Raw genomic sequence first — 24,482 nt, 5'->3', positions numbered from 1 at the left:
TGTCGACAATACTCTATTTCGTTTGTACACTATATAAATCAATGAATAGAGCTGTCAATTGAGGGCAGTGCCATAGCGACAAAGTAAACTAGCAGTAGGTCTAGCTGTAATTCCTACCCACCCTTATCAATATTATAGTAGCCCAACCACACAGTAGTGTGTTAATATCTGTGTAAGCCTTATAAGAACACTTCATTTTATTAAGAAGGGCCGTTGTACTAATAAAAAGATTAAGTATGAAAAAAGGTTTAAGTTCAACTTGTTTATTACTATCCAATAATAAAAATTCTTATCGCAAATTTGTAACTGGGTAGTTAAATAATATGAAAGACTTAAGATTAAATAAATCTGAGAATCATATATTATCACAATCCCTTTCTATATCAAGAAACTACAGATAGATAGCGTGACACGCTTTGATTGGTTAAAAATGTTACCTTTGTGCGGCGATTTGGTAGAAAACTTATCAGATTACCATTGAGAAAAAAATACCACAAAACGAAAAAGATGCCAAATTGGATTCTAATTCTAATTAGGTTGATATTTCATGTTAAAAGCTATAATAAGGCTACATTCCAAAATGAATTTCACCACAATTAGTTTTATTCTGTCGTAAGTTTGGGGTTAAACTTTGAGTCAAACTGCGTCTTCCTGTAGATCTCTCAGATAATTTTCAACTGTACCTCACCATTCGCAATGGTTAAATCAAACTCAAAGCAATTAGTACGTTGACTGAAAAGAAGTATTTTACAGAAAATAATGAATATCCTTGAAAGAGCACAACCGTTTATATGCAAACGTATACTTAAAATAGATTAGAATGCCTGGATGGTTCTATACTCAAACGTACATTCATACCCAGAGGTAATTCCTTGGACGGTTGCTTAACTTTTACCCTTCTTGTCTAGCTCAGCAACTTGTATTTTCAGAATACTTGAGTATAAACACACTGTAAAATTGAAACGAAACATTAAAATTGTTGTCTGTAGATTGAGACGAGATGATTATACCCTTGAAGTCCTCACAGTTGAATTTTGAAATCTGTTAAAAATCGCCCGATAATCACGAAAATTGACATACAAACCAACCAATAATGGAAGTAATCCAACAAAATTGTAATCTGTAGAGTGATTACGGGATAGTGCCTGTTCAACACTGAGAATCTGTACATAAAATCGGTAAGTATTATCTTTGCATCAATACCAAACCCTCAGACCAAATATGAATAGAATCTGTAACAAAAATCGCAAAAATGGGGAAATTTGGTATAAAAGTTCACCTTATCAATGGGAGGTAACGCCGACCATGGCATGACTACAGACTACTATACATTTCTGTGACTATATTCTTTGATTAATATTCGTATTGTTTATCGTTTCTTATCGTGGAAGATCTATTGTCGCTTACAAAACGTCTCATACATAATGTTCACCTGCTTAATAATATGATCCACTATTCACGTGTGACAATAGATACCAACTCGTCGTGTCGAATTTCTTATAACAAAAAGTATATCCATATAGTACAACATTGTACATTGTTCTCATACACATAGCATTATCAAATCAACCATGTACATAAACCAATAGATTATTGTATTTTGTTCAACTTTGAGCATTGAGGATTGTTATTTGGATAAAAGATATGTTTTAAAATAATTACACTGATATTTGATTGAGCGTTAGTTTATCTATTGACCTTAAGAAATATATCAATGAAAATCCGAAGTAAGGATATTTTATTCTGTTATTGTATATAATCAGATCAGTTAATTTAAAAATAAAATGTTGACGATAAGAAAAAATAAGATAGTGTGGATAAAGAAAAGAAGAAATCAAGGTTTGAGACAAGATTAGATTTCATGTAATCAATATTAAATTGATTTATCAAGACCTTTAATCTCATTCTGTCGTCTGCTAAAACAGGTAATGTAGTGAGGTGATTAAAGTTGGTTGCTAGGTCGCTAAATCCTACTTTTCAATGAGAATACGGTCATTATGTTGGTCTTCGTGTTTATATTACCGTTATACGAATTAACTCATGCTTGCTAAAAGTAGTTTGTGATTTTAACTGTTTTGTGTTAAAGGGGTATTATTTTGAAAATGTAGAGTGAACAGTGCTGAAATCTAGAGTAAAAATGTCGGAAATAGGAGTACGTGCTGGTCTATCGCGACCATTTACTAATGGCACATTTCAGATGCGTTTAAATCAGTTTGAGGATTTAATAAGAGATTTGACCTATCAAGATGCTGAAGCCACAGCTGAGGAACGACGTCACATGATCACAGGTGAGTATTTCTCCAGAAAAAAGCTGCTGATATTCGAAATTTTACTCAAAGGGGGATAGAAATGAAGAAAGTATATTCAAACAGAAAGTTCCCCCGATACACTGACAGTAATATCAAATTCTTTCTTGTCGTGTGTCAAGCCACATTTTTGTACCAAAGCCACATAAAATCCATAACTTACTTTAGAACTGCTAAAAAAATAAATGTTTTTCAAAGCCAAAATGGTAACTGAACTTTTTCATTTTAAAAAGGCATTTCACAGTCGTGTTCACTAAATATCTTGCTGTAACACATCTTAATTCAATACAATATTCAGAAATATAACTTAAAAATAAGATTTTAATTGAAGGTGAACCAACAAAAATATTTGTTTATAAACCTGTAAAAAATAGAAGTCAATATTGATCAAGTAATTTAATATATATATATATATATACTCTGTATTAACATACCAAACTTACTCACATGTATACAATGATATTTTATCTTAAATCAAACAAGAGGCACGCGAGATCCCTTTATATTCTACAGATGAAGACCAAATACCATGTATTATTAGTTTGATAATTTCTTCCTAAGAACACATAATTTATCTTTCAATTAATTTTAATTACAATACTTGAACCAAACTTCTACCGGTCCCACATAACACCTTCTATAGAACCTGTTATAAAATATATTACAATACTTCACAACTATCTACTTTTTAAAAGATTCATTACAATACTTGATAGTAATCTTGAAAGATTTATTGCAATGCTTGTTAATCTTATGAGAGCTATATTACAATAGTTTAAACTTCTAAACGATAACCGTCTATAAGATTTTTTACATTAAATGACACCCTTTTTAAAATACATTACAATACTTGATAGATTTCTAAAAGATTAATTACAAAAACCTTCTATAAGATTAAATACAAAGATGTATTACAATACTTTATAACGTTCCAAAAGGTAACACTCTAAAATATTTTTAACAATACTTGATAGCCTTCTAAAAGATTTATTGCAAAATATCGGACACTTGTTCCATAATACATATATCATAATTATACTATTCTAGAAAATGTTCGCTATGATCAGTTCTGTGAGAAGATACGTGAGATATTTGGAGCTGATATCAAAAATCAAGATCTCAAAGCAACTTATAGAAAAATCTCTACGAATCCAGATGCCAAAGTTGACTGGAGCGAGGTAAGATATGTTATATTTTTAATAAATTTACAGATTTAGTTTTGTTGTACATCTACATAACAGCATGTTTTATTTAATAGACATGTCACGAGCCCACAGTTTTGTTTGCTAGACAGACGTACACTTGTTATTGTTTATTGCAGCTGTTCGGATATTTCCAATCTGCTGTAGAAGAAGAAGAGATTATTGTTGGAGAAGAAGTCAGTGTTTTTATGGTTTCTAAGCGAAGGAGAGTTGGAGATGCTGCAGGTAAACTACACGTTTTGGACACTGTATCCAATTTGATATTCTAAAAGAAGACGCCCTGGTATTTTCCACAAGCTTTTTTTTATTGATTCCCTTTTTTAATCAGATATTGTGGTGTCTCATTGGTACACTTTAATCCATTAATGGATTGCAACAGACAAAATGTCCGCCTAGCAAGCACATTACTCAACGCTTAACACCATTTCGTTCGATTGTGGTCAGAATAGAATGGATGCAGACTGTGGCGCAATCTGTGCTTACTGTGCTCAGGTCAAGGTCAACTATTAACAGTCCATCAATATGAGATAGAAATCTCTAATTTGATATCAGTTTGTGATTGAAATATTATAGGTGATAAAAAGAGAAGAGATTGTGTACAGAGTATTAAGTATTCACCAGCTATAGATTCTTATATCATAGCTTCTCAGAAAGGAGCCGTTTCTGTGTGGAGTAGCAAGGTTAGAGGACCTTTTTTCATGTAGGCTACTATTATCACTGATGACTCCATGGCACATCCCCTATACTAATCATTTCTAAAGTACTTAGAACTAGGAATATTTGTGTTAGTGTATTAGCATAGCTAAAATGCATAGCCTGCAGTGTTGATGGTCCATGATCATGGGCGCTGAGTTGGAAAATTTTGCTGAAATGGGCTATTATAATACATAATACCAAAAATTGATATTATATTTGTGTTTAATTTGGTAATCTGTTTTATTTTCAGTTACGTCTGCAAGCCTGTGTAGAAATAAATGTATGATATTTTTTTTACTAAATCTTACTTGGAGACTAAAGGGAGATAATTCAAAATTTCAAAATGAAAATTGATTATGTTATGTGATACACAGTCGGATTCCTCAAGCTTTTAAAACTATAAAACTACGCTTATATTGTGAACTGTGTTAAGCACTGAAAATGAATTCAACCTATTTTTATATCTACAAAGTTCGAAGACTAAAGGGAGATAATTTGCTTGCATCAAACAATCCTATTGATTGATCATACATTTTCTTGTTAGTATCACAGACAAGTGTTTTGACCTATTTTATCTCTGGAATTACAAGTCTATATCTATCATCCAAGTAACCTGGCATCATTGTGAAATCAGAATTTTAGTATATATTCTGAAGACTAAAGGGAGATAATTTGAGAAATCTATTTTTATTCAATAGGAATCAGTCTGGGTGACAGGATGTGATTATTTACCTTCTATAAGAAGAGTTGCTGTATGTACAGAAAGATCTATAGCTATCTGGGATAATAGATCTAAAGGCAAGGGTGAAGTAAGTATCTATTATAATGATAGGTTGTTATAATAGAACTGAAAATAACCATAATACCTCATGATAATTGTGGTTTCTGAATAAAATTTTGTTTGTTATTATTCAAATATTCAATAGAAAAGTCCTGTAATGTATCCTGGCACTGATTTTATAACTGAAACAAATGTCGGCATCATAAGATGAGCTCTAGTCAACTATAATGATTGTAAAGCATGGTTACCCAGTGAACACAATGTTTTATATTCTGATCTGGTTAAAGTATTAAAGTTATTATTTCAGAATGTGTTTATAATCAAACCAATAGAACATTCACCACAATGTATGATATATTTACCACGTACCACTGGACCTCATGAAGATACAATACTATATGGTGATGATCAGGGCTATATCAATCTGATGATAGTAGCAGCTAAAGATCTTACAATGAAGAATGGCAAAGGAGATAAGAAAAATTCTCCCAGCTATGTTATAGAACCTCATAAAATGGCCAAGTAAGAATTAAGAATGAAAATTTGAGACATTGAGTCAGTTTGAAACAATAATAATAATAATTTGATGCCTTCTGTTGTAAATGACACATTGGAATTCCTTTATGTCTGTTATTTGTACCACAATGTTTTTTTAATGAAAATACTCAGTAAAAAAGGTGTTCTTATTTAGTTATATTTGTATAATTTTATCTTTCAGTCCAGTTGTAAGAAGAAAATTACATGATGATTGGGTTTTAAAGGTGATTTTTTAAAGATTTTGAACATTTACAGCCATATTCTTCCTATGGACAGGCTGCCCTTGTGGTCATTTTTCAACCCTTCTTTGTGCTCGCTGAATCTATGTTAAATAATTTCAATTAGGGGGTCATTTATCATAAATGCTGTTATCAAGACAGGGCATGCTCATCCTTCTGGAAAACCTGATGTCATTCTGCAACTGTTTTGTCATCTTGACATCCTTTTTGGATAGCTAATATTGTATTTACTATATATTTCTAGTTTTTTTTTTTATCTAAGTTTTATGAAGCACCAGAAAGTCTAAATAAATAAACCAAGCACTAACAATATGAACCGAGCAACCAAACAACACGAACAAAAGCCGAAAATGCAAAACAAGATTTTGGTGAAACAAATGCAAACTTTATTTTTCTATTTTAGGTGAAATATTTTCCTGATTTAAGATGTTTTGGTTCATGTTCACCAAGTAGTAATCAATCATTTGTTTTAGAAGAACTTGAAAGACTTTCTGATAATGGGTAATTATATTGTTTCTATTCAACATTCTCTATCATCTCAATCAGTCAACTGTCTTAGAATTATCACTTGAATTACATGGTGATAATATGGAATTTTTATTTGAACAAATCTATCAGTGAAAATTTGAATCCTGTTCAGTGAGTTTGTTTAATTGGCCATACGCATTAAGTCTTATATTGGGAATTAACCTCAAAATTTAGAAGTTATTGTCCAGATCAGAAAAACAGTAGAGATGCGATGCAATGTAATCAATTTGAACTATCTTGTTGATTTGAATTATTACTAGAATTATTATATGTTTGAATTATCATTTAAGCTATTTGTACATTTGAATTATCATTTGAGCTATCATGTACAACTTAATGAGCTAGTAGATATCAATTTTCATGTTTTTTGAAATATCATAAATATGAATAAGATTTTGAGACAATTATGAATTTTACTTTCTGTAAGATATTTTTCTTATAATTTTTTGTATCAATAAATGTGATCAAAACATTGATTAATGGTATTGCTTGTGTTATTTTACAGTGAAGTAAGAAGTGTTAGTTTAAGTAAAGGTGTTAATGCATTTGATTACTGTGTTCGAGCTAATATTATAGCTACTGGTGGTGTTGATAAAATCATTAGAGTTTGGCATCCTCATATCTGGTCAAGACCAACAGGTAAAACTTACTGTTAAACTTTTCAGATCTCTATCAGTTGTTATTATATATATATGTGTTAATCTCTGTTGCATCCAAACAATTACACTATACAGTTTAAGCTAAAGTCTCAGCTATACTTGCCCAACTTAACTGGACAACTCCTTGTTCGTTCATCTTATCCTTTATGTTTTAAAGTAAGAATGGGCATCTTCAGCAAAGTACATCAAAGCTAGATATATTCTTGTGAACTAAAGCTCATATCACATGTTTGGAACAAAAAATGGGTGTTAACTTTGCAAAGAGAGCGAGCTCACTGTACAGGACTAAGAGCATGTTTTTATACTTTGGTCTGTGGCTTGAGATATTAATATTGTTTTTAAAAGTCAATTGGCATAACCTGTTTCAACTGAATTCATTTGAAATACTATAATTATAAAGAGATTTAAGTTTATCGCCTTCTTTGTGCTGTATATTTCAGGCAAATTATTAGGCCATTTATTTACTATAGTAGAAATAGTATGTAATCAAAAAGATCAACATTTAATTAGTTTATCTACTGCTAGAGTTTTTAGGATCTGGGATATTCATACTTTAACATGTCTTCAGGTTAGTTATAGTGCTTCTATATTTCCTATCAATATTTTGAATAATAATTGTCTGAAGATCACACAGTGTAAAACTCTGAGTAACAATATTTCTAATAGAATGATACAAAATTGAAAATGGACAATACAAATTTTTTTCATATATAATGTAAGATAATAAATATTAAAACAGAACCTGAAACATGTTTAAATATTGATGCATTGAGTACTATTTTACCATGATATGGAAGTAAGACAAGTGTGAGGTCAAGTGCTGTTTACATGTACTTACATAATACCTGAGCAATTTTCTGTTGTATCTTTAAGAGATAGACGTATAGTAATAATAATGGTGATCATACTATATTCCAGGTTTTTACTGATAATGAAGAGAGACCTGGTGAAAAGCGAATCTATTCTATGATTTTTGATAATAAACATGAAAAATTAGTCACAGGTACCAATCACCTTTAGTATTTTCTTTAGTCTGATCGTTTCTGAATATCATGTATTAAGATATTTCGTCAATTTATGTTATTGATTTAAGGTTACTGATATCATGTATTTTTTTTTGTAGGATCAAGTGTAATAGATGCTTGGCCATTAACAAGATCTGTGCAAGATACAATGCAGGTACCACATACACATGATAGGCCAGTAACTCAGGTATGTTGTAAGGATGAGTCAAATAGACACATCCATATTACCAGTAGAACAATTCTGAATTATTTACTGTGAAAAAATCTCAATGCCTTTCGTGACAAAGCAACCATGCCTGAGACTAAGCCGTAAGATACCTCCAGTTCCATTTTGAAAGTTGTCTATATCCTCTGTTGTTTTCACAATGAAGGTATTTTTTTATTATTGTATTTTCAGATATTATATAATAAAGAATTAAACCAGATTGTATCAGTTTGTACTGAGTCAGTTATTAAAGTATGGGAAATAGAAAGTGGTAAATTAGTACATACTATAACTGATTCACATGGTACTGGTATAGAATTAACTAGTATGACATTAGATAAAACAGGCTATAGATTAGTCACAGGAGGTTATGATGGTAGGTTATTAACTGAAACTTTTCAGATTTTCTGAAATTCTTGGTAGTTTAGTTCCCAAAATGACATTATTAAATGTGGCAGATTCTCCACTTCACAGAGTGATATCAGGTTTTCCAGAATTATGCAATTACTATCCAGAAGAAATATTTCAGACATTAAATGACAGAATGAATTTATGCAGAACATGTACATGTTATGCTCCTAATCAAAGTTTTCACCTAAGTTAAGACTTACTTCTGTGTTTGATATACAGAGGTTATGGAATGACTAAAGTAACCCATAAAATGTTATGAAACAAAAAAAAAAAACTGCTGAGTTGAGTTATACCAGATAGAACACTAACTAAGTCATTGTTTTTATGTATTCAGGATCTATAAAAGTGTGGGATTTTGGATCAGGACAAGAGATAAAAGGTAAAGAAGGAACTGGGGGTGGTGAAGAAGATCACAGTATTAATGGTTTAGTTTATTTTAAATTTGGACAAGATGATGATCATCTTATTATAGCTTCTGGTTTTGATAATAAAATCAAAATATTTTCTGTAAGTTTCTCTTTTAAAGTGTAATCAAATCTATTTGGTATGTGTATATAGCTTATTATCTTTCTTAAATTTAAAAATTTGTCCATATAAAAGGCATTTTGAGTAGATAATGGGCATGATTTTAAAAGCATAGCCTTTATTTTCAACCAATAAGCAAGTTGAAGATTATGATGCTAAGTTGCATTGTAAATTTTTCTTTGCCATCATATAAATGCACATTTGTTATGAAACTCTCAAAGTTGAAATATTGAGTTCTGTACGTTATTGCTGTTGCAATTTTATATTAGAGCATAGAACAGTAGAATTATTTAAATATATTTATAATATTAGACCCAATAAATGACATTTACATGACCATAATGAAAATTCATCTGTTTATAGGACAGTGGTGATTGTGGTAAAATAGAATTTATACAAGTATTCAGTGATATATACTATTTGTCTAGAGATATGAGTGAGACTGTATCTTCTACTGAGTTTAACAATAGATCTATATTACCTAATATAGGCAACTCAAACCCTCAAATCACTAACATCATGAAAAAGGTATGTCTAAAATCTTTATACTTACATAGAGTCATAGTATAACCAAAATATCAGAGGGTTTTTTATTACAGGAAATGATATACAATACTCACAATATAACCTGTATGACCAATATATCAGAGAGTTTATTTATTACAGGAAATGATATACAATACTTCCAATATAACCTGTATGACCAATATATCAGAGAGTTTATTTATTAATGGAAATGATATACAATACTCCCAATATTACCTGTATGACCAATATATCAGAGAGGTTATTTATTAATGGAAATGATATACAATACTCACAATATTACCTGTATGACCAATATATCAGAGAGTTTATTTATTACAGGAAATGATATACAATACTCACAATATAACCTGTATGACCAATATATCAGAGAGGTTATTTATTAATGGAAATGATATACAATACTCCCAATATAACCTGTATGACCAATATATCAGAGAGGTTATTTATTACAGGAAATGATATACAATACTCACAATATAACTTGTATGACCAATATATCAGAGAGGTTATTTATTACAGGAAATGATATACAATACTCACAATATAACCTGTATGACCAATATATCAGAGAGGTTATTTATTAATGGAAATGATATACAATACTCCCAATATTACCTGTATGACCAATATATCAGAGAGTTTGTTTATTACAGGAAATGATATACAATACTCACAATATAACCTGTATGACCAATATATCAGAGAGTTTATTTATAACTGGTTGTAGTAATGGTAATCTAGTACTCTGGGATTTAGATAAATCTGTTGTAGAAAAAATGTAAGCTTCAAATTTTGTTTACTTTCTAAATTTTCTTTTTTGATTTATGGTTGACAATTTGAAAACTGTAGGTCCAGTATATATTTGGTTAGGAAAAAAACATGAAATTGGTTTAATTGGGCATCCCGTTGGTAGCTGTGGACAACATGCCACAATATCTGTCAATTACACATGTATATTATATAGAGTTTATTATTTTTCCAGATTTGAGCTTCCAATAGATATAAATAATGGTCAAAGTAAGAGATCTAAATTAAATGGAGATCATGCTGTCCACAGTGTTCAAGTTTTGATAAGAACTGTTCGCAGATCTGATTTAGTTAATTCCAAGTAAATATATAGCATTTTAAATCTTAATGGTAGGATGTTACCTGAAACTAAAGCCTTTCCTTGAGATATCAAACATTTACCAACTTGTAGCAAACAATCAAATAAGAGACATCTGCCAGGAGTTATTTGAGTCAAGTTATTTTGGGGATTCTTCTTCAACATATATGTCTTGACTATTAAGATTATTTATTAATTTATTTATTAAAGATCAAATGATGAAAATACAGGAAGTGATGTTCACCATACAACTAGTGTAAATAATCATCACACACCAACCAACCAGGTAAATACTTCTTTTTCTTTTTCTTTATAAACAATACTAGCAAACAGTTAATTTTTTTTGGCATAAATATGATTTAAAACTTTTTGCTAGCAATTTATTGTGGAATAGTATAAAAATATTGAAAATCTTAAAAAGAATACTTTTTGATTTTCAAGGAACCAAGAAGTACCTCTAATGAAAATACTAAAGTTTCTGGAGATTCTCCAGACAAAATAAAGAATACCAATGAAGTGTCTAATTCTCAACAAACTCAAGCATTAACTGGTAAATAAGTTTTACTGCCTCAAATACTGAGCTTTGTCTGTGTGAAACAGTTCAAATTTGTTTGATTTATGTTTCTCTTAAGTAAAGTATATCTCGTCTTTTTCCTCAGAAATATACCAATTCATATAACAACATTTTCGAGAATTCTAGAATGAATTAATATTCAGATCATTGAAATTTACGACTTTCTTTTATTACCTGTAGAAACACCATCTCCAAGAAAACAAGGTGAAGATCAAAAAAAGAAAGTAGATTTTCATGATTCACTGTTAGAGGATAAAATAATAGTAGCTAAATATGAACCTATACTAGTCTCAACACACCAAGATTCCTATATCAGATTCTGGACATTAAATGTGAGTATTTTTGTTACATAATTATAGGTGTAGAAACCTAACTAGACTGCAAATCCTAAAATACCAGCATAACTATACCGGCTTTTGACATCTTCAAAATTCCATAGATGTTGAATACCATTCAGATAACCTCTACATGAATTTTTGATTACTTATTATTATTAAGTTCTAGTGTGCTACAGACTCTTTTAGCACTTTTCCAATGAACTGCAGAACAAAAGGACATAATATTATTATATTGCAATTTTAGGGTGATTTATCAAGAGAAATATCACCATCAACTAAATGTGATTTCTGAAGTTATTGTGATTTTTAGAGTGATATATAAAGAGATACCATTAAGTTATTTCTAGGGTGATTTATTAAGAGAAATATCATCATTAAGTAAAAGCTATTGCCATTTTTAGAGTGATTTATTAAGAGAAATATCACCAATAAGTAATAGTTATTGTTATTTCTAGGGTGATTTATTAAGAGAAATATCATCATTAAGTAAAAGCCATTGCCATTTTTAGAGTGATTTATTAAGAGAAATATCACCAATAAGTAATAGTTATTGTTATTTCTAGGGTGATTTATTAAGAGAAATATCACCATTAAGTAAAAGCTATTGCCATTTTTAGAGTGATTTATTAAGAGAAATATCACCAATAAGTAATAGTTATTGTTATTTCTAGGGTGATTTATTAAGAGAAATATCACCATTAAGTAAAAGTTTTTGTTATATCTAGGGTGATTTATTAAGAGAAATATCACCATTAAGTAAAAGTTATTGTTATTTTTAGGGTGATTTATTAAGAGAAATATCACCAATAAGTAATAGTTATTGTTATTTCTAGGGTGATTTATTAAGAGAAATATCACCATTAAGTAAAAGCTATTGCCATTTTTAGAGTGATTTATTAAGAGAAATATCACCAATAAGTAATAGTTATTGTTATTTCTAGGGTGATTTATTAAGAGAAATATCACCATTAAGTAAAAGTTTTTGTTATATCTAGGGTGATTTATTAAGAGAAATATCACCATTAAGTAAAAGTTATTGTTATTTTTAGGGTGATTTATTAAGAGAAATATCACCATTTAGTAAAAATCATTGTTATTTTTAGGGTGATTTATTAAGAGAAATATCACCATTAAGTAAAAGTCATTGTTATTTTAGGGTGATTTATTAAGAGAAATATCACCATTAAGTAAAAGTTATTGTTATTTTTAGGGTGATTTATTAAGAGAAATATCACCATTAAGTAAAAGTCATTGTTATTTTTAGGGTGATTTATTAAGAGAAATATCACCATTAAGTAAAAGGCAAGGTATACCTATAACAACTGTATGTTGTGATGAAGATTGTAATATAATGGTCACTGGTGATCAAAGTAAGTTATTTCTGCTATATGTTATTCTTATTATCACTATATGATTCCTATTGTTACTAATTTTTGCTCTCCTTATCCCTAAAAAATCCTAGATAGTGGCTCTGAATATATCTTATAGAAATTATATTAGATCTTCTATTTTTTCCTAAAAACAGATGGTTACCTGACACTGTGGGATATTGGTGCATTTTTAGAAGAACCAGAATCTGAAGAATATGTAAGTAAATAAATTCCTTAATTTTAATAATACTTTATCAAATAAACTGTTCCAAATCATGAACAGTAAATCAATCAAAACTCAGTAGATCATTTAGAAAATTGATTTAAGTTTCCATATAAAAGAGATTGCCCATTTAAAGACTTTTTAAGGCCAATCTTCCATTTTTAGATATGACCTACAGCACAATTGGCAATAAAATAGATTCCTGGGTTTCAATTTCAGGATTTGATAAAACAGGTTCTAGGTTGGAGAGGACATTTAGCTAAAGTTGTGTCACTTGTATATATAGATAATATTAGTGCTATAGTATCAGCCTCAGTTGATGGTTCTGTTAGGTAGGTTAATTTTATCACTTAGATTAGTTTGTCTTTAATCTTCAAATTATCTCACTTTAATCTTCAAATTATTTGCCTTTAGTCTTCGAATGATCTCCTTTAAGTCTCAAAATTAACTGCCTTGAATCTTCAAATTATCTCTCTTTAGTCTTCAAATTATCTCCCTTTAGTCTTCGAATGATTTCTCTTTAGTCTTCAAATTATTTCCCTTTAGTCTTCGAATGATCTCTCTTTAGTCTTCGAAAGATCTCCTTTAAGTCTCAAAATTGACTGCCTTTTAGTCTTCAAATGATCTCTTTTAAGGCTTCGAATTATCTCCAATTTTAATCCTCAAATTATCTCTCTTTAGTCTTCAAATTATCTCCCTTTAGTCTTCGAATGATCTCTCTTTAGTCTTCAAATTATCTCCCTTTAGCCTTTGAATTATCCCCAATTTTAGTCTTCAAATTATCTCCCTTTAGTCTTCAACTTATCTCGATTTACTCGTACTTTTACTCTATTTTCTGTATATATTCTTTTTACCAATGGTTTGTTGTATATATTTTAGAGTATGGTGGGGAAGAAAAGGTAGATTTGTGGGATTTTTTAGCCAACCTCGTCCTTTTAATTTTCCTGTATCAGAAGAAACTGCAGGACCTCTAGTGTTACCATATGATGTAGTTGAGGTGAGTTGTTGATAGTCATTGTTGTATTCTGATATCTTATTGTATAAATATCTAGATGTCTTTATGAATTGATCTTATCAACATCTTAAAAATGATATAGATTGTAAAAATTACAAATGAAGTTCTTCTAGATAGTGTTAGGTAGAATTCAAAATTTTGGGTAAATGTTTAAGATGCAATGATGTAAAGATACTGTATTTAGTTTATGCTGTGTTCAAATGATTCATTGAATAGTCATTTATCTACATATAAATATTTATATAGAACATTGATAGCAAGTAACTAGATGTGTATTTAGAAGTAAAAATTTTGAGCAACATGCATTGGTTTCAATTAAGCTTTTTTTCTTCAAATATTTTGGTTAAATGAAAAATTCTATTACTGACTTAGCCCCAGCACTTCTGTAATAGAATTAATAAATATTTATTTCAGCCTCCAGTAGCACCTAGCAGAAAAAAGAGTGCAACACAAAGGATTCGACCTGTGCAGAAATTTGAATACCCACTTTTCTTTGATAAAGCGAGGTTAGAAATATTTCATTACTGTGCATATGTTTATCATTTAACCAAGTATATACAAAGAATATGATAATTAAGTGAAATATGTTTCACAATACAAGGTGTAGCACAACTGCAATATTGATTTCATCTGTGATATTCAGACCTACCTAAATATCTCCCTTTAGTTTTCAAATTATCTCCCTTTACTCTCCATATTATCTCCCTTTAGTCTTCAAATTATCTCCCTTTAGTCTTCAGATTATCTCCCTTTTAGTCATCAGATTATTTCATTTTCCTCTCCAGATTATCTCCCTTAAGTCTTCAAATTATCTCTTTTTTCTTTCCATATTATCTTCCTTTAGTCTTCAAATTATCCTTCTTTAATCTTCAAATTATATCCCTTTAGTCTCCAGATTATCTCTTTTTAGCCTCCAGGTTATCTCCCTTCAAAATTTTGGCCTTCAAAATTGTCCCCCTTTAGCTCCAGATCATCTTCCTTTAGTCTTCAAAATTTATATTTTTCATTTACATCAAATGAGTCAATAAGTCTTTCTATTCTCTCATTCGACTTTATCAATTTGACTTTTAGGTGGCAACCATTTCGTCATTCAGCTTACATTAGGACTAAAACTATCAAACAACAACCAGAAGATAAGAAATTCTTTAAAGCACTCGTTAAACCCAGGGTAGGTAGTCATTATTATTAAATGAAATTCCTTCTCAAAATGTGGTCTGAATTGGTAACTCATTAATATTGCTATGTGAACAAGCATTAGAAAATGGAATAGCATTAGAAATATTTATACAATTTCTTCAAAACAATAATCGCTAAATATAAAAAAGCATTCATTTCAGAGTGTCCATAATATGGTAATGCATTAATATGACTAATATTCTGTATTATTATGAAATGTTACAGGCCTATAATCATCATTTGAATAGTTCTGTTACTGGAGATAAAAGACAAGGTGCTGTATTTAGAGCTCTACCTGTTTATAGAGTAAGTCTTATTCATGTTGTGTATCAAGATACTATTATTCAGTTCAGAGTCAGATAATGAAGGCAAAGGTCAAATATCTGCATTAGGAAAATAAGCAATTGGTAGTACTCTTAACTTAGTCCAACAACACCAGGATGGTTGATATTACGTGTGGGAGGGGAATCAGGTGTTCCTTTAAGAAACGTAACTTTTTATATTTTAAAACCAACATATTCTCGTGTGAATATGAATATGAACAAGCACAGATTCAATAATTTATTTTGTTTTAATTCAAATCATTTATAGGTATATACACCAGAAAAACCTAAAACTCCAGACATGAGTTATAATTATGAAGAAGAACAAGGAAATATTTTAAATTTTGGGGCAACTAATAATAGGGTAAGTAATATATTTTATCCATGCCAAATTAAGCAAAATATTGCTATTTGAGCTTCATGAAAGATGGGCTTTTGCATTTTCTGACCTGTATTATAGATAAATAATAGATAGAATGGTTATGTATATTGGAAAAAATATCAGTTCGTCTAAAAAGCCATAACAACCAATAGCTGCCTCATTATTGCATTTCTGAGCTGGAGCATGGCTGTCACAATGGTCCTTTGCGAAGAATAATTTCTGATCTCCAACCGTAACAATATTTGTCTAAGGGTGGATGAAAGGTAACAAGTTAAAGGGTTAAAGCAGTGTTCTCTTAAATGAAAATGAGTTTAGTTTTAATTTTGATTAATAGAAACAATATTTGCTAAATTTTGTATTATTTTAGGGAGGTAGAACAATTGGTAAAGGTGAAAAAATTAGATCTGTAAGTTTGTATATTATACCTATTTTTATCCTACTCAATCTTGTCCATATTACCGTGATAGATAATGATATCTCTTGTTTTACTGATGACTGTTCATCAAAAAGTAAACTGTTTTGGTCTTCAAGAAATTATACCATTAAAACAAGCAAGTCTTTCGACTAAAATCGCATTTTGAGGCTCTAAAAAATGACTTGCATAACTTACTCTTAAGTTAATAATATTCTAAATATTTCATTAGAAATAGAAGCTGAAAAGGATAGATTAGTCCAGAAGAAGGTAGTAAATTAGTAGATTCAACGTTTGTTGTTTGTCATTATTTCTCCTTTCTCAATCACTGTGTGCCTTCTAATATATAGCTTGAATGTCATCCAGTGACGCCTAGTGATGCTTTCATACCTTTATTTCACTTTCACTGGAATAACTCCAAATTACCTGGCCACGTATTCTCCAAACGATCTTAGCGCTAGGATGCCCTAGGTTCTTATCTTCTAACATTGATTCTAGAACATCCTAGCTAAGATCGTTTTGAGAATACGTGGCCAGGAATTATTAACTTGCATTGTGATTCTTGATCAAATGTAACAAAAAATTAATATGACAAATTAAAATAGCTTAGGAATGCAATTTTTTTTAAAGTATATTGACAAAAATAAAAAGTACGTGTCCAAAGTGAGACATTTGTAGTATTTTGCAGTCTCCCATCCCTCCCCAATATAAAAATTTTGAATATCAAAGTGTTCACCATTAATTTTATTAATTATAATTCCCATAATACTTGAAAACAATTACAGTTATATTATTGTCCTGTTGTTTAGTGTTTCGGCTAACAGCTTTCTTCAGAAGAAGACAATTTGTTTTTTACACGTTATCATATTGACAAGTGAAATAAAGGGTTTCAAAGTTGATTCCAGATTGCTTCCAACATATTTAGATTTGTTGTGAAAAATAAGGTTTTTCAATAATTTGTTGTTGTTTGTTTTGTTTTGATGTGATTTTACTTCTTTCCAAAATGTGCAAGGTGTTTGCACATAAACTAATGAAGGAACTAATAAATAATCACATACCGAATGGTGATCTTTTTCCACGATTGATTTATTTCATATTATTGTCAGTTAGTTGTGGTCTGAATTTAACAAAAGTTGCTTCCCTTATACCACGTGACTGCATATGAGAGGAAGCCTAGTAAAAGTATGTTAAGAACTAGCCCGACAACTCTGACCTTATCTTTTCCTCGACCGTGATAAACTGATTTGTGTTACACATTTAATTTGAATTCTCATCATGACAAAGCTTTTGGTATTGATACAAAGCTGAAAACTGTAATGGGCCAGATTTGTCAGGATAAGGTAGGAACCTAAATTGTTGATATCTATTGTTTGAGTACAGATATCTAATAGAAATTGTTGCCAATGTGATATTTAACTCGAAAAAATAAATCAGACGAAACCTGTTACAAAATATTTATAACAATTATTTTAATGAATCTTTGGTTCCTTTTCAGCAATCTCCAAATAAATCCAGTAGAAAAGGTGCTTTATCAAGAAGCAGTGTAGGACATTATACCAGTCGTTCCAGTCGATATACTACTTCTAGTCTTTCATCGGCGACCAGATCTTGACATTGAATCAAGTCACAAACATTGAAACAAACAATGAAACAAACATTGAAACAAGGGGAAGACATTTGATTAGTTTCGAACTGTGAAACCAATGACAAAAATAAACATTTGATGAAGTGAAATTCTTTAAAGGGGCAGTATACAAATTTTATATTACTGAAAACATTGTTAATTATATTGTTAGATACATTATTATTCATATAAATATATTTCTAAACACCAACCCAAAATATAGCAACAATGTTTACGTTTAAGCTTTGCCATTTTAAAATTAATGGCAAGATACTTTAAGTTAAAACTTATATATTATATAGATTAAGGGACACATTCCTCCAGATTTTAATTTATAGTTTTCATAATTTAAAGCAAAAGAAATTTTCGACCCACGAAATAATCAGTTTTAATTGTTTTGGTAACTGGTGCTGTGTATTTATTTGTGAACTGTGATCTATTATTTGTTATTATCATCATTGATTTTTTTATTGTAAATAATTGTGAAAATAAATTTATTTATTTACCATTGAATTAGATATTCTGTTACAGTATTTATGTTTACTCTATAAGCATTCAATTGTCCGGTTTTCCGCAATTCAACTGTCGGAAGTCAGATAAATCAGTAAATAAATGAGGCCCACTAAATTACAAGACAGACAGGCTCTAATTCCAGGACAAAGTGGTGTTAAGAGTGATGTGATCAAACATTCTAAAGGAATGGAAAGGAACTTGTAAAGCCTAATTCAGTAGCTTGAAATAGAATACTGGTTTTATTATAAAAATTATATTTATTTCCAAATTACTTTATAATAATTATATAAGATACATAATACATATACATGTTGTTAAAAGTTCTAAAACATAATATAAAACGTTAAATAAAAATATTTATTCAAAATAGCCCCAAAAGATTTAAATATAGACCTCTGCTAAAAAACATTGTAATAAGACTGTTATAAAATTGATAAAAAAGGGAAATGCCCGTTAATATTGTCAGTTACTTCAGGCTTGAAATATAAATTTTGATAAGTAAAGTTCCTTAATTTCATTCGACATAATTTCGTATTCCCCATCTCAAATTAAAAATTGAAACAGACAGAAGTTATTAAAGACATGCAAAACATTGGTAAAAGAGTATGAACGGATAAAAGTAGAGATTAAGAAGCACTACCATTGACATTAGCTCCCTCACTAGCTGTCCTCTTTTCAGTTGGTTTCTCGTGATGTTCCTTTTTTCTCAATTTTCCTTTCTTCTCGGCTTCAATAGCTAGGTGTTGTATGCTTTCCATCTTTAGAGCTGTTTTAATCCAGTGACAACCCATGATATCATGAATAGTTGGTCGTGTTCTGAAATCATTTGCAAACAGCCACATCACTACTGCTTTGCTATCATCTGTAACCTTCTTATATTTGTGCCATGGGAAGTCTAACGCTCTTTGTTCTTCTAAAACACCCGAATTTCCTTTACTTTCATCGTAAGGCATTTTACCAGTGATAAAAATGTAAATAATAACACCTATCGCCCACATGTCTGACTTTTTCGGATCGTATGGTTCTCCTTTGAGAATTTCGGGAGCAGCATAGGATTTAGAACCACAATAAGTTTTACTGAAAGTGTTCATACATTCACCACGGACAAAACCAAAATCACACAATTTAATGTTATAATTTGAATCTAATAACATGTTTTCTAATTTGAGATCACGATGTGTTATGTTGTGATCATGTAAATAACGTACTGCATCCCCTAGTTGTTTACACCAACATTTAGATAACGCATCATTTAAGGCACCAGAACGCTGAATGTATCTCAAAACATCACCGTGATCAGCATATTCCAGAATCATATAAACTCTTCTCTCATCTTCAAAAAAATCTAACATGGTAATAATATGTGGGTGACTTAACTTTGGCCAGATATCAAGTTCTCGGGGGAGAAATTTAGTCTGAAAATCCTTTGGTGCTTTGACTCTATCAACAATCTTGACAGCCGCCTTGTCGAAGTCCTTCCCAAAACAGTAAGCTAGTTTCACTTTTGAATAACTTCCACTTCCCAACGTTCTCCGAACCAAATACCCTCTCCTTGCCAGTAATGCTCTGTACGTTGGTCGATAAGAGACGGCATCGCTTTTGTTGGTTGCTGTGTTCCTCTTTGCTTCGATCGGCTCGACTTCTGCTTGCATTACTTGAAGTTCTGTTTCTAGGGCTGCATTGTTACTGTTCTGGGTACTCGATTCTTCTGTCATCTCAATCTTTTGACGCTTGAAAGGAGGCATGGAATCGGGTAAAGATTTTAAAAGTAGATCTGACAGTTTTTTTGGAACTAAAATCAAAATTCTCCTTTAAAAGAATATGGCATTATCGTAACGTCATAAATGCAATGACGTTGCACGGCAACATAACTCTGACTTCCGGTTTAAGAATAATGCGCGTAAACGTAGTATGGCAACGTTCCATTTAATCACATGGCATGCTTGTTCTTTGCAAGGTACAAACCGTCGATAGTCATGTCAGAAGATGAATGTGAGTTAAAGAAGCATGGCTACACTCTCGGTTCCACTCTCGGTGAAGGGTCGTATGCCAAAGTCAAAGCTGCTTTTAGCGAGAAAATACAGAAAAGAGTTGCAGTTAAGATCATCAATAAAAAGAGGGCTCCAAAAGATTTTCGAGAAAAGTTTCTACCAAGAGAGTTAAAAGTTTTGGCATCTATAAATCATCCATATTGTGTCAGATTGTATGAAGCCATAGAATTGAATAATAAGGTAGGAACTGTGTTTTAATTATAGCTTCGTATTTTCGCTCTGATAAGTACATTAAAACAAAAGCGTTTTCTTTCAACTGATGCAGCTTTGTGTGTCCAATTATCCTAGAATTCATGCTCCGATATGCTGCCCTTGGCATACAAACTATAATGTTTGCTCACAATCTGTAATTTAATGTTTTCAGATCTATATCGCAATGGAATATGCCGGACATGGTGACTTATTGGAATATATTAAATTACGAGGTGCAATAGCAGAAGACAGAGCTAAAGTTTTATTTCGTCAATTAGCTGAAGGTGTTGAATATCTCCATAAAAATCATATGGCGCACAGGTAGGCACTTTCAGAAAGTTTTGAATTAAATCTTGCTACTTCGTACAACGTTTAAACGGCAGAAAAAATATTACTCAAACTAAAATTCGCTTACTCTAACTTTTATATATAAACAACCACGTATAGCAGACAATCTGAATGATTGCCTAGTCCAAAAGTTTTTGTCTGTTTGAAGTTGTGCCTAAATCACTGTGCCTTATTAACGATGTTCCTAAATGACCTGTGTCTCATTGACAGAGTATACCTAAAAGAATTGTGATTTGAGACTAAAGTACGTCTAACTGGCTTAGAATAGTTGTACCCAAACGACTTACCTATACACTTATACCACAAATAACTTTTGACTCGTAAATATTAATAATTCAAAGTGTTGAAAAAAGAAACTGTATTTTGATAAACAAAGAGATGAACAGGTTATTAATCATTTATTCCATTTAACTTTTATTTTAGAGATCTCAAATGTGAGAATCTGTTATTGGATAGCTCTAACAACCTCAAGATTTCAGACTTTGGTTTTTCACGCTTCTACGACCCTGGCGATATGAGTAGGACATTCTGTGGAAGTGCTGCTTATGCTGCTCCTGAAATTCTGCAGGGAATCACATATCATATACCATTACATGATATCTGGAGTATGGGAGTTATATTGTATATAATGGTCCGTGCATATATTTTTTTTTTATTCTTTTACAGTTTGATATTACAGTAACATTCTATAGTAATTAATATAATTACTCAAATAATATATCCCTCGTGATAAACGATATGGAATTTTCGATACAGACCACAATGATGTAAGATTATCCCCCTTTAACCACAAAATGCCTTAACTTTATTGTGCCTTGAATGAGATACCGGCAGAATCAATCCACTTGGTGGCGCTGTCATGAAGTAGGACATCTCAGTAGCGTCTGATATATAGACTTGTGTTCACGAATCTATAGTTCTGAATTTCGGGGCTTAGAATGATGTTAAATGACTTGTACCTATCTCTAGAGCAAATCTAGATGACTTTCAGAATGAACCAGATCAATTCAATTTTGTGTACTACATCCAGTCACTCATTCCATTTTTAGGTTTGTGCTTCTATGCCTTTTGATGACTCCAATATTAAAAGAATGATACGAGATCAGCTAGAAAGGAAAGTGGGATTCTCTAAATCCAAGAAAGTGTCACCCGAATGTAAAGATCTTATATACAAAATCCTTGAAGTAAATGTGAAAAAGCGTTATAATATTCCTTCCATATTGCATCATCAATGGTTGAAAGACGATTCGGTTAAATCCTCAGAAAGAATTGCATCTTTTGGATGTCACTCGTCGACAAAATCACACACGTCTTCTCGGCAAGAGACTTCATCTGGCAGCTCTTCTCGTGCTGAAAATAATCATAATAATAACTCTATGGAGAGTCATCAATATCGGTGTTGGGAGATGCTGTTAGGATCTTAGAAATGTCCATTCATCTGAATTTGGTGTTGGTTGTACAGTTGGAATGTAAACAGTCAGTGTGAAAGATAACGGGAGGTACCAACGTGATGGAACATATCAGTACATTTTAATACAAAAATACTTTTTTAAATTATTCTTTATGTGGCATTTTATCAATTTGTTTTTGTCAAAAAAGGAAAATATGTTTTATTATTTATAAGTATATTTAATTGTACTAAAAAACATTCAATGAAAGAATAAAGAATTTCCTTTGCACTCGTAATCGATAGGGATTGAAGCTTCAGACAGCAATATAGTGATTACCTCCCTTTGAATTGTAAAATTTCTTATTGGGACCACAGTGGTTTAATATTATCCCCCTTTTCCCACAAAAATTCATTACAGAATTAAATATGTTATACTATAATGCTTGGTTGTAATCATAGTATAGTTACATAAGAATTTGTTTTAAATAATAAACAACGTTACTTGTATACATGTCTGATTAATTGTCATCTAATTTCCTAAAATCCCATGTTAACATATTAATATTTGATTCTTCAAATTCCATCCCTATAGCTTGATAATTTCTATATATATGATGTCTTTACGCAGATAGAATAATAATTCTCACCACATATTTTTGAAATAATACTTGCAAATTCATAGTCGTCTGTTTTGGAGTAGATATGAAAAACTGCAACATGGCGAGTCGTAATTATATTTGGTCGTTTCTACGCCCCCTGCCCCACAAAAGAATGCTGGCCTGGCTTTGAGAACCAGATTATACTATACAAATCAATGACTACCAATACTATGATAGAATTCTAGTTCTGTGAATAAATAAAAGAAGTACCAATAGTTTATGACTATAAAGGATGTGGTGTCAACTGATATTTATATTAATCCTATTATCAGTACACTATTTCATACATGTCATGTATAATATACCATACAGACTAAACTAAACTTATTAGCTGTGTGGACTCTTGAAGGGTTATCATGCTCTGTATCGTTATTTATTCATTTTCTTTGTCTGAAATTCCATTTCAATATTTTCATTTTACGGCGCTTCGTGTTCCAGAAGGACTTCAGAAAATAAATGAACGAATCTATATAAATCTATATCTACCTGCATAATACTGCAATATTCTTTTAGCAATATTTATCGAGAGAATACCACATTACCAAATCAAATTTGAAAATGATCATACAATTTGATAGTATCCATGTCGCTTAAAGTGACGTCTTGGAATTAACAAAAAATTGAAGAATTTTAAACTTGGCGAATAAGAGCCAGTAGATATACCTGGTGTCATAAATAACATAACAGGATCCTTATATAATCCGATAAATCCAAAAAAACTTACTAATTATCCATAAATATGCAATTAACTATTGAAAAACGCTTAATATCAAGATTAAGCGTTTTTCATTAATTACTTAGTTTTATGAATTTTCCAACTTTCAAGATTTTACAGGGATTCTGCTGTAACTTTATGACACCAGGTAAGCTGACTGATGAATATATACTCATATTGACCATTTCGAGAAGTTAAATTTTATGTTCATTCTAAGTATCACTTTAAATAATTCGATTGGTCGATTTCCAGTTTATGTTATTCCAAAGACTATGTTTTATCATCTTTTGATAGACATTTAATCATGGTGAAATATACATCACTCGCTTCCTACAGGAACTTTTTTATAGTCATAAACAATCGCTTTAGAATTAAAAATTTTAAATGAAAAAATAAATCTCAGGTTTGT

At 30.7% G+C, this 24,482-nt stretch overlaps 3 protein-coding genes across 3 annotated transcripts; 2 read left to right on the top strand and 1 right to left on the bottom strand.

The window, feature by feature from the left end:
* Window positions 1-2,137: 2,137 nt before the first annotated feature.
* Window positions 2,138-18,716, top strand: LOTGIDRAFT_230398 (hypothetical protein; the record flags this gene model as incomplete). The annotated part of the gene is made up of 30 exons (XM_009048127.1): window positions 2,138-2,288; window positions 3,354-3,484; window positions 3,628-3,733; window positions 4,082-4,188; window positions 4,903-5,013; window positions 5,293-5,507; window positions 5,704-5,746; window positions 6,165-6,262; window positions 6,795-6,928; window positions 7,389-7,516; window positions 7,867-7,951; window positions 8,072-8,160; window positions 8,371-8,554; window positions 8,924-9,096; window positions 9,478-9,642; window positions 10,317-10,441; window positions 10,646-10,771; window positions 10,979-11,054; window positions 11,210-11,318; window positions 11,523-11,674; window positions 12,945-13,050; window positions 13,206-13,267; window positions 13,493-13,605; window positions 14,153-14,270; window positions 14,703-14,794; window positions 15,360-15,456; window positions 15,690-15,770; window positions 16,056-16,151; window positions 16,537-16,575; window positions 18,077-18,716. The coding sequence occupies 30 exons, from the start codon at window positions 2,138-2,140 to the stop codon at window positions 18,191-18,193; spliced, it is 3,429 nt and encodes a 1,142-aa protein (XP_009046375.1). The 3' UTR covers window positions 18,194-18,716.
* Window positions 18,717-19,488: 772 nt separating this feature from the next.
* LOTGIDRAFT_65840 (hypothetical protein) lies at window positions 19,489-20,283 on the bottom strand (the record flags this gene model as incomplete). Its single annotated transcript, XM_009048126.1, has 1 exon — window positions 19,489-20,283. A coding segment is annotated over one exon (795 nt), but the record flags the coding sequence as incomplete, so codon positions are not given.
* Window positions 20,284-20,694: 411 nt separating this feature from the next.
* Window positions 20,695-22,733, top strand: LOTGIDRAFT_110662 (hypothetical protein; the record flags this gene model as incomplete). Its single annotated transcript, XM_009048125.1, has 4 exons — window positions 20,695-20,958; window positions 21,134-21,282; window positions 21,733-21,940; window positions 22,359-22,733. The coding sequence occupies 4 exons, from the start codon at window positions 20,695-20,697 to the stop codon at window positions 22,731-22,733; spliced, it is 996 nt and encodes a 331-aa protein (XP_009046373.1).
* Between the last annotated feature and the right edge of the window lie 1,749 nt (window positions 22,734-24,482).

The sequence above is a fragment of the Lottia gigantea genome (genome assembly GCF_000327385.1).
Source record: "Lottia gigantea unplaced genomic scaffold LOTGIsca_12, whole genome shotgun sequence".
Classification (NCBI taxonomy): domain Eukaryota; kingdom Metazoa; phylum Mollusca; class Gastropoda; family Lottiidae; genus Lottia; species Lottia gigantea.
Note: the sequence above shows the minus strand (reverse complement) of the source record. Positions and strands in the feature narration are given on the sequence as shown.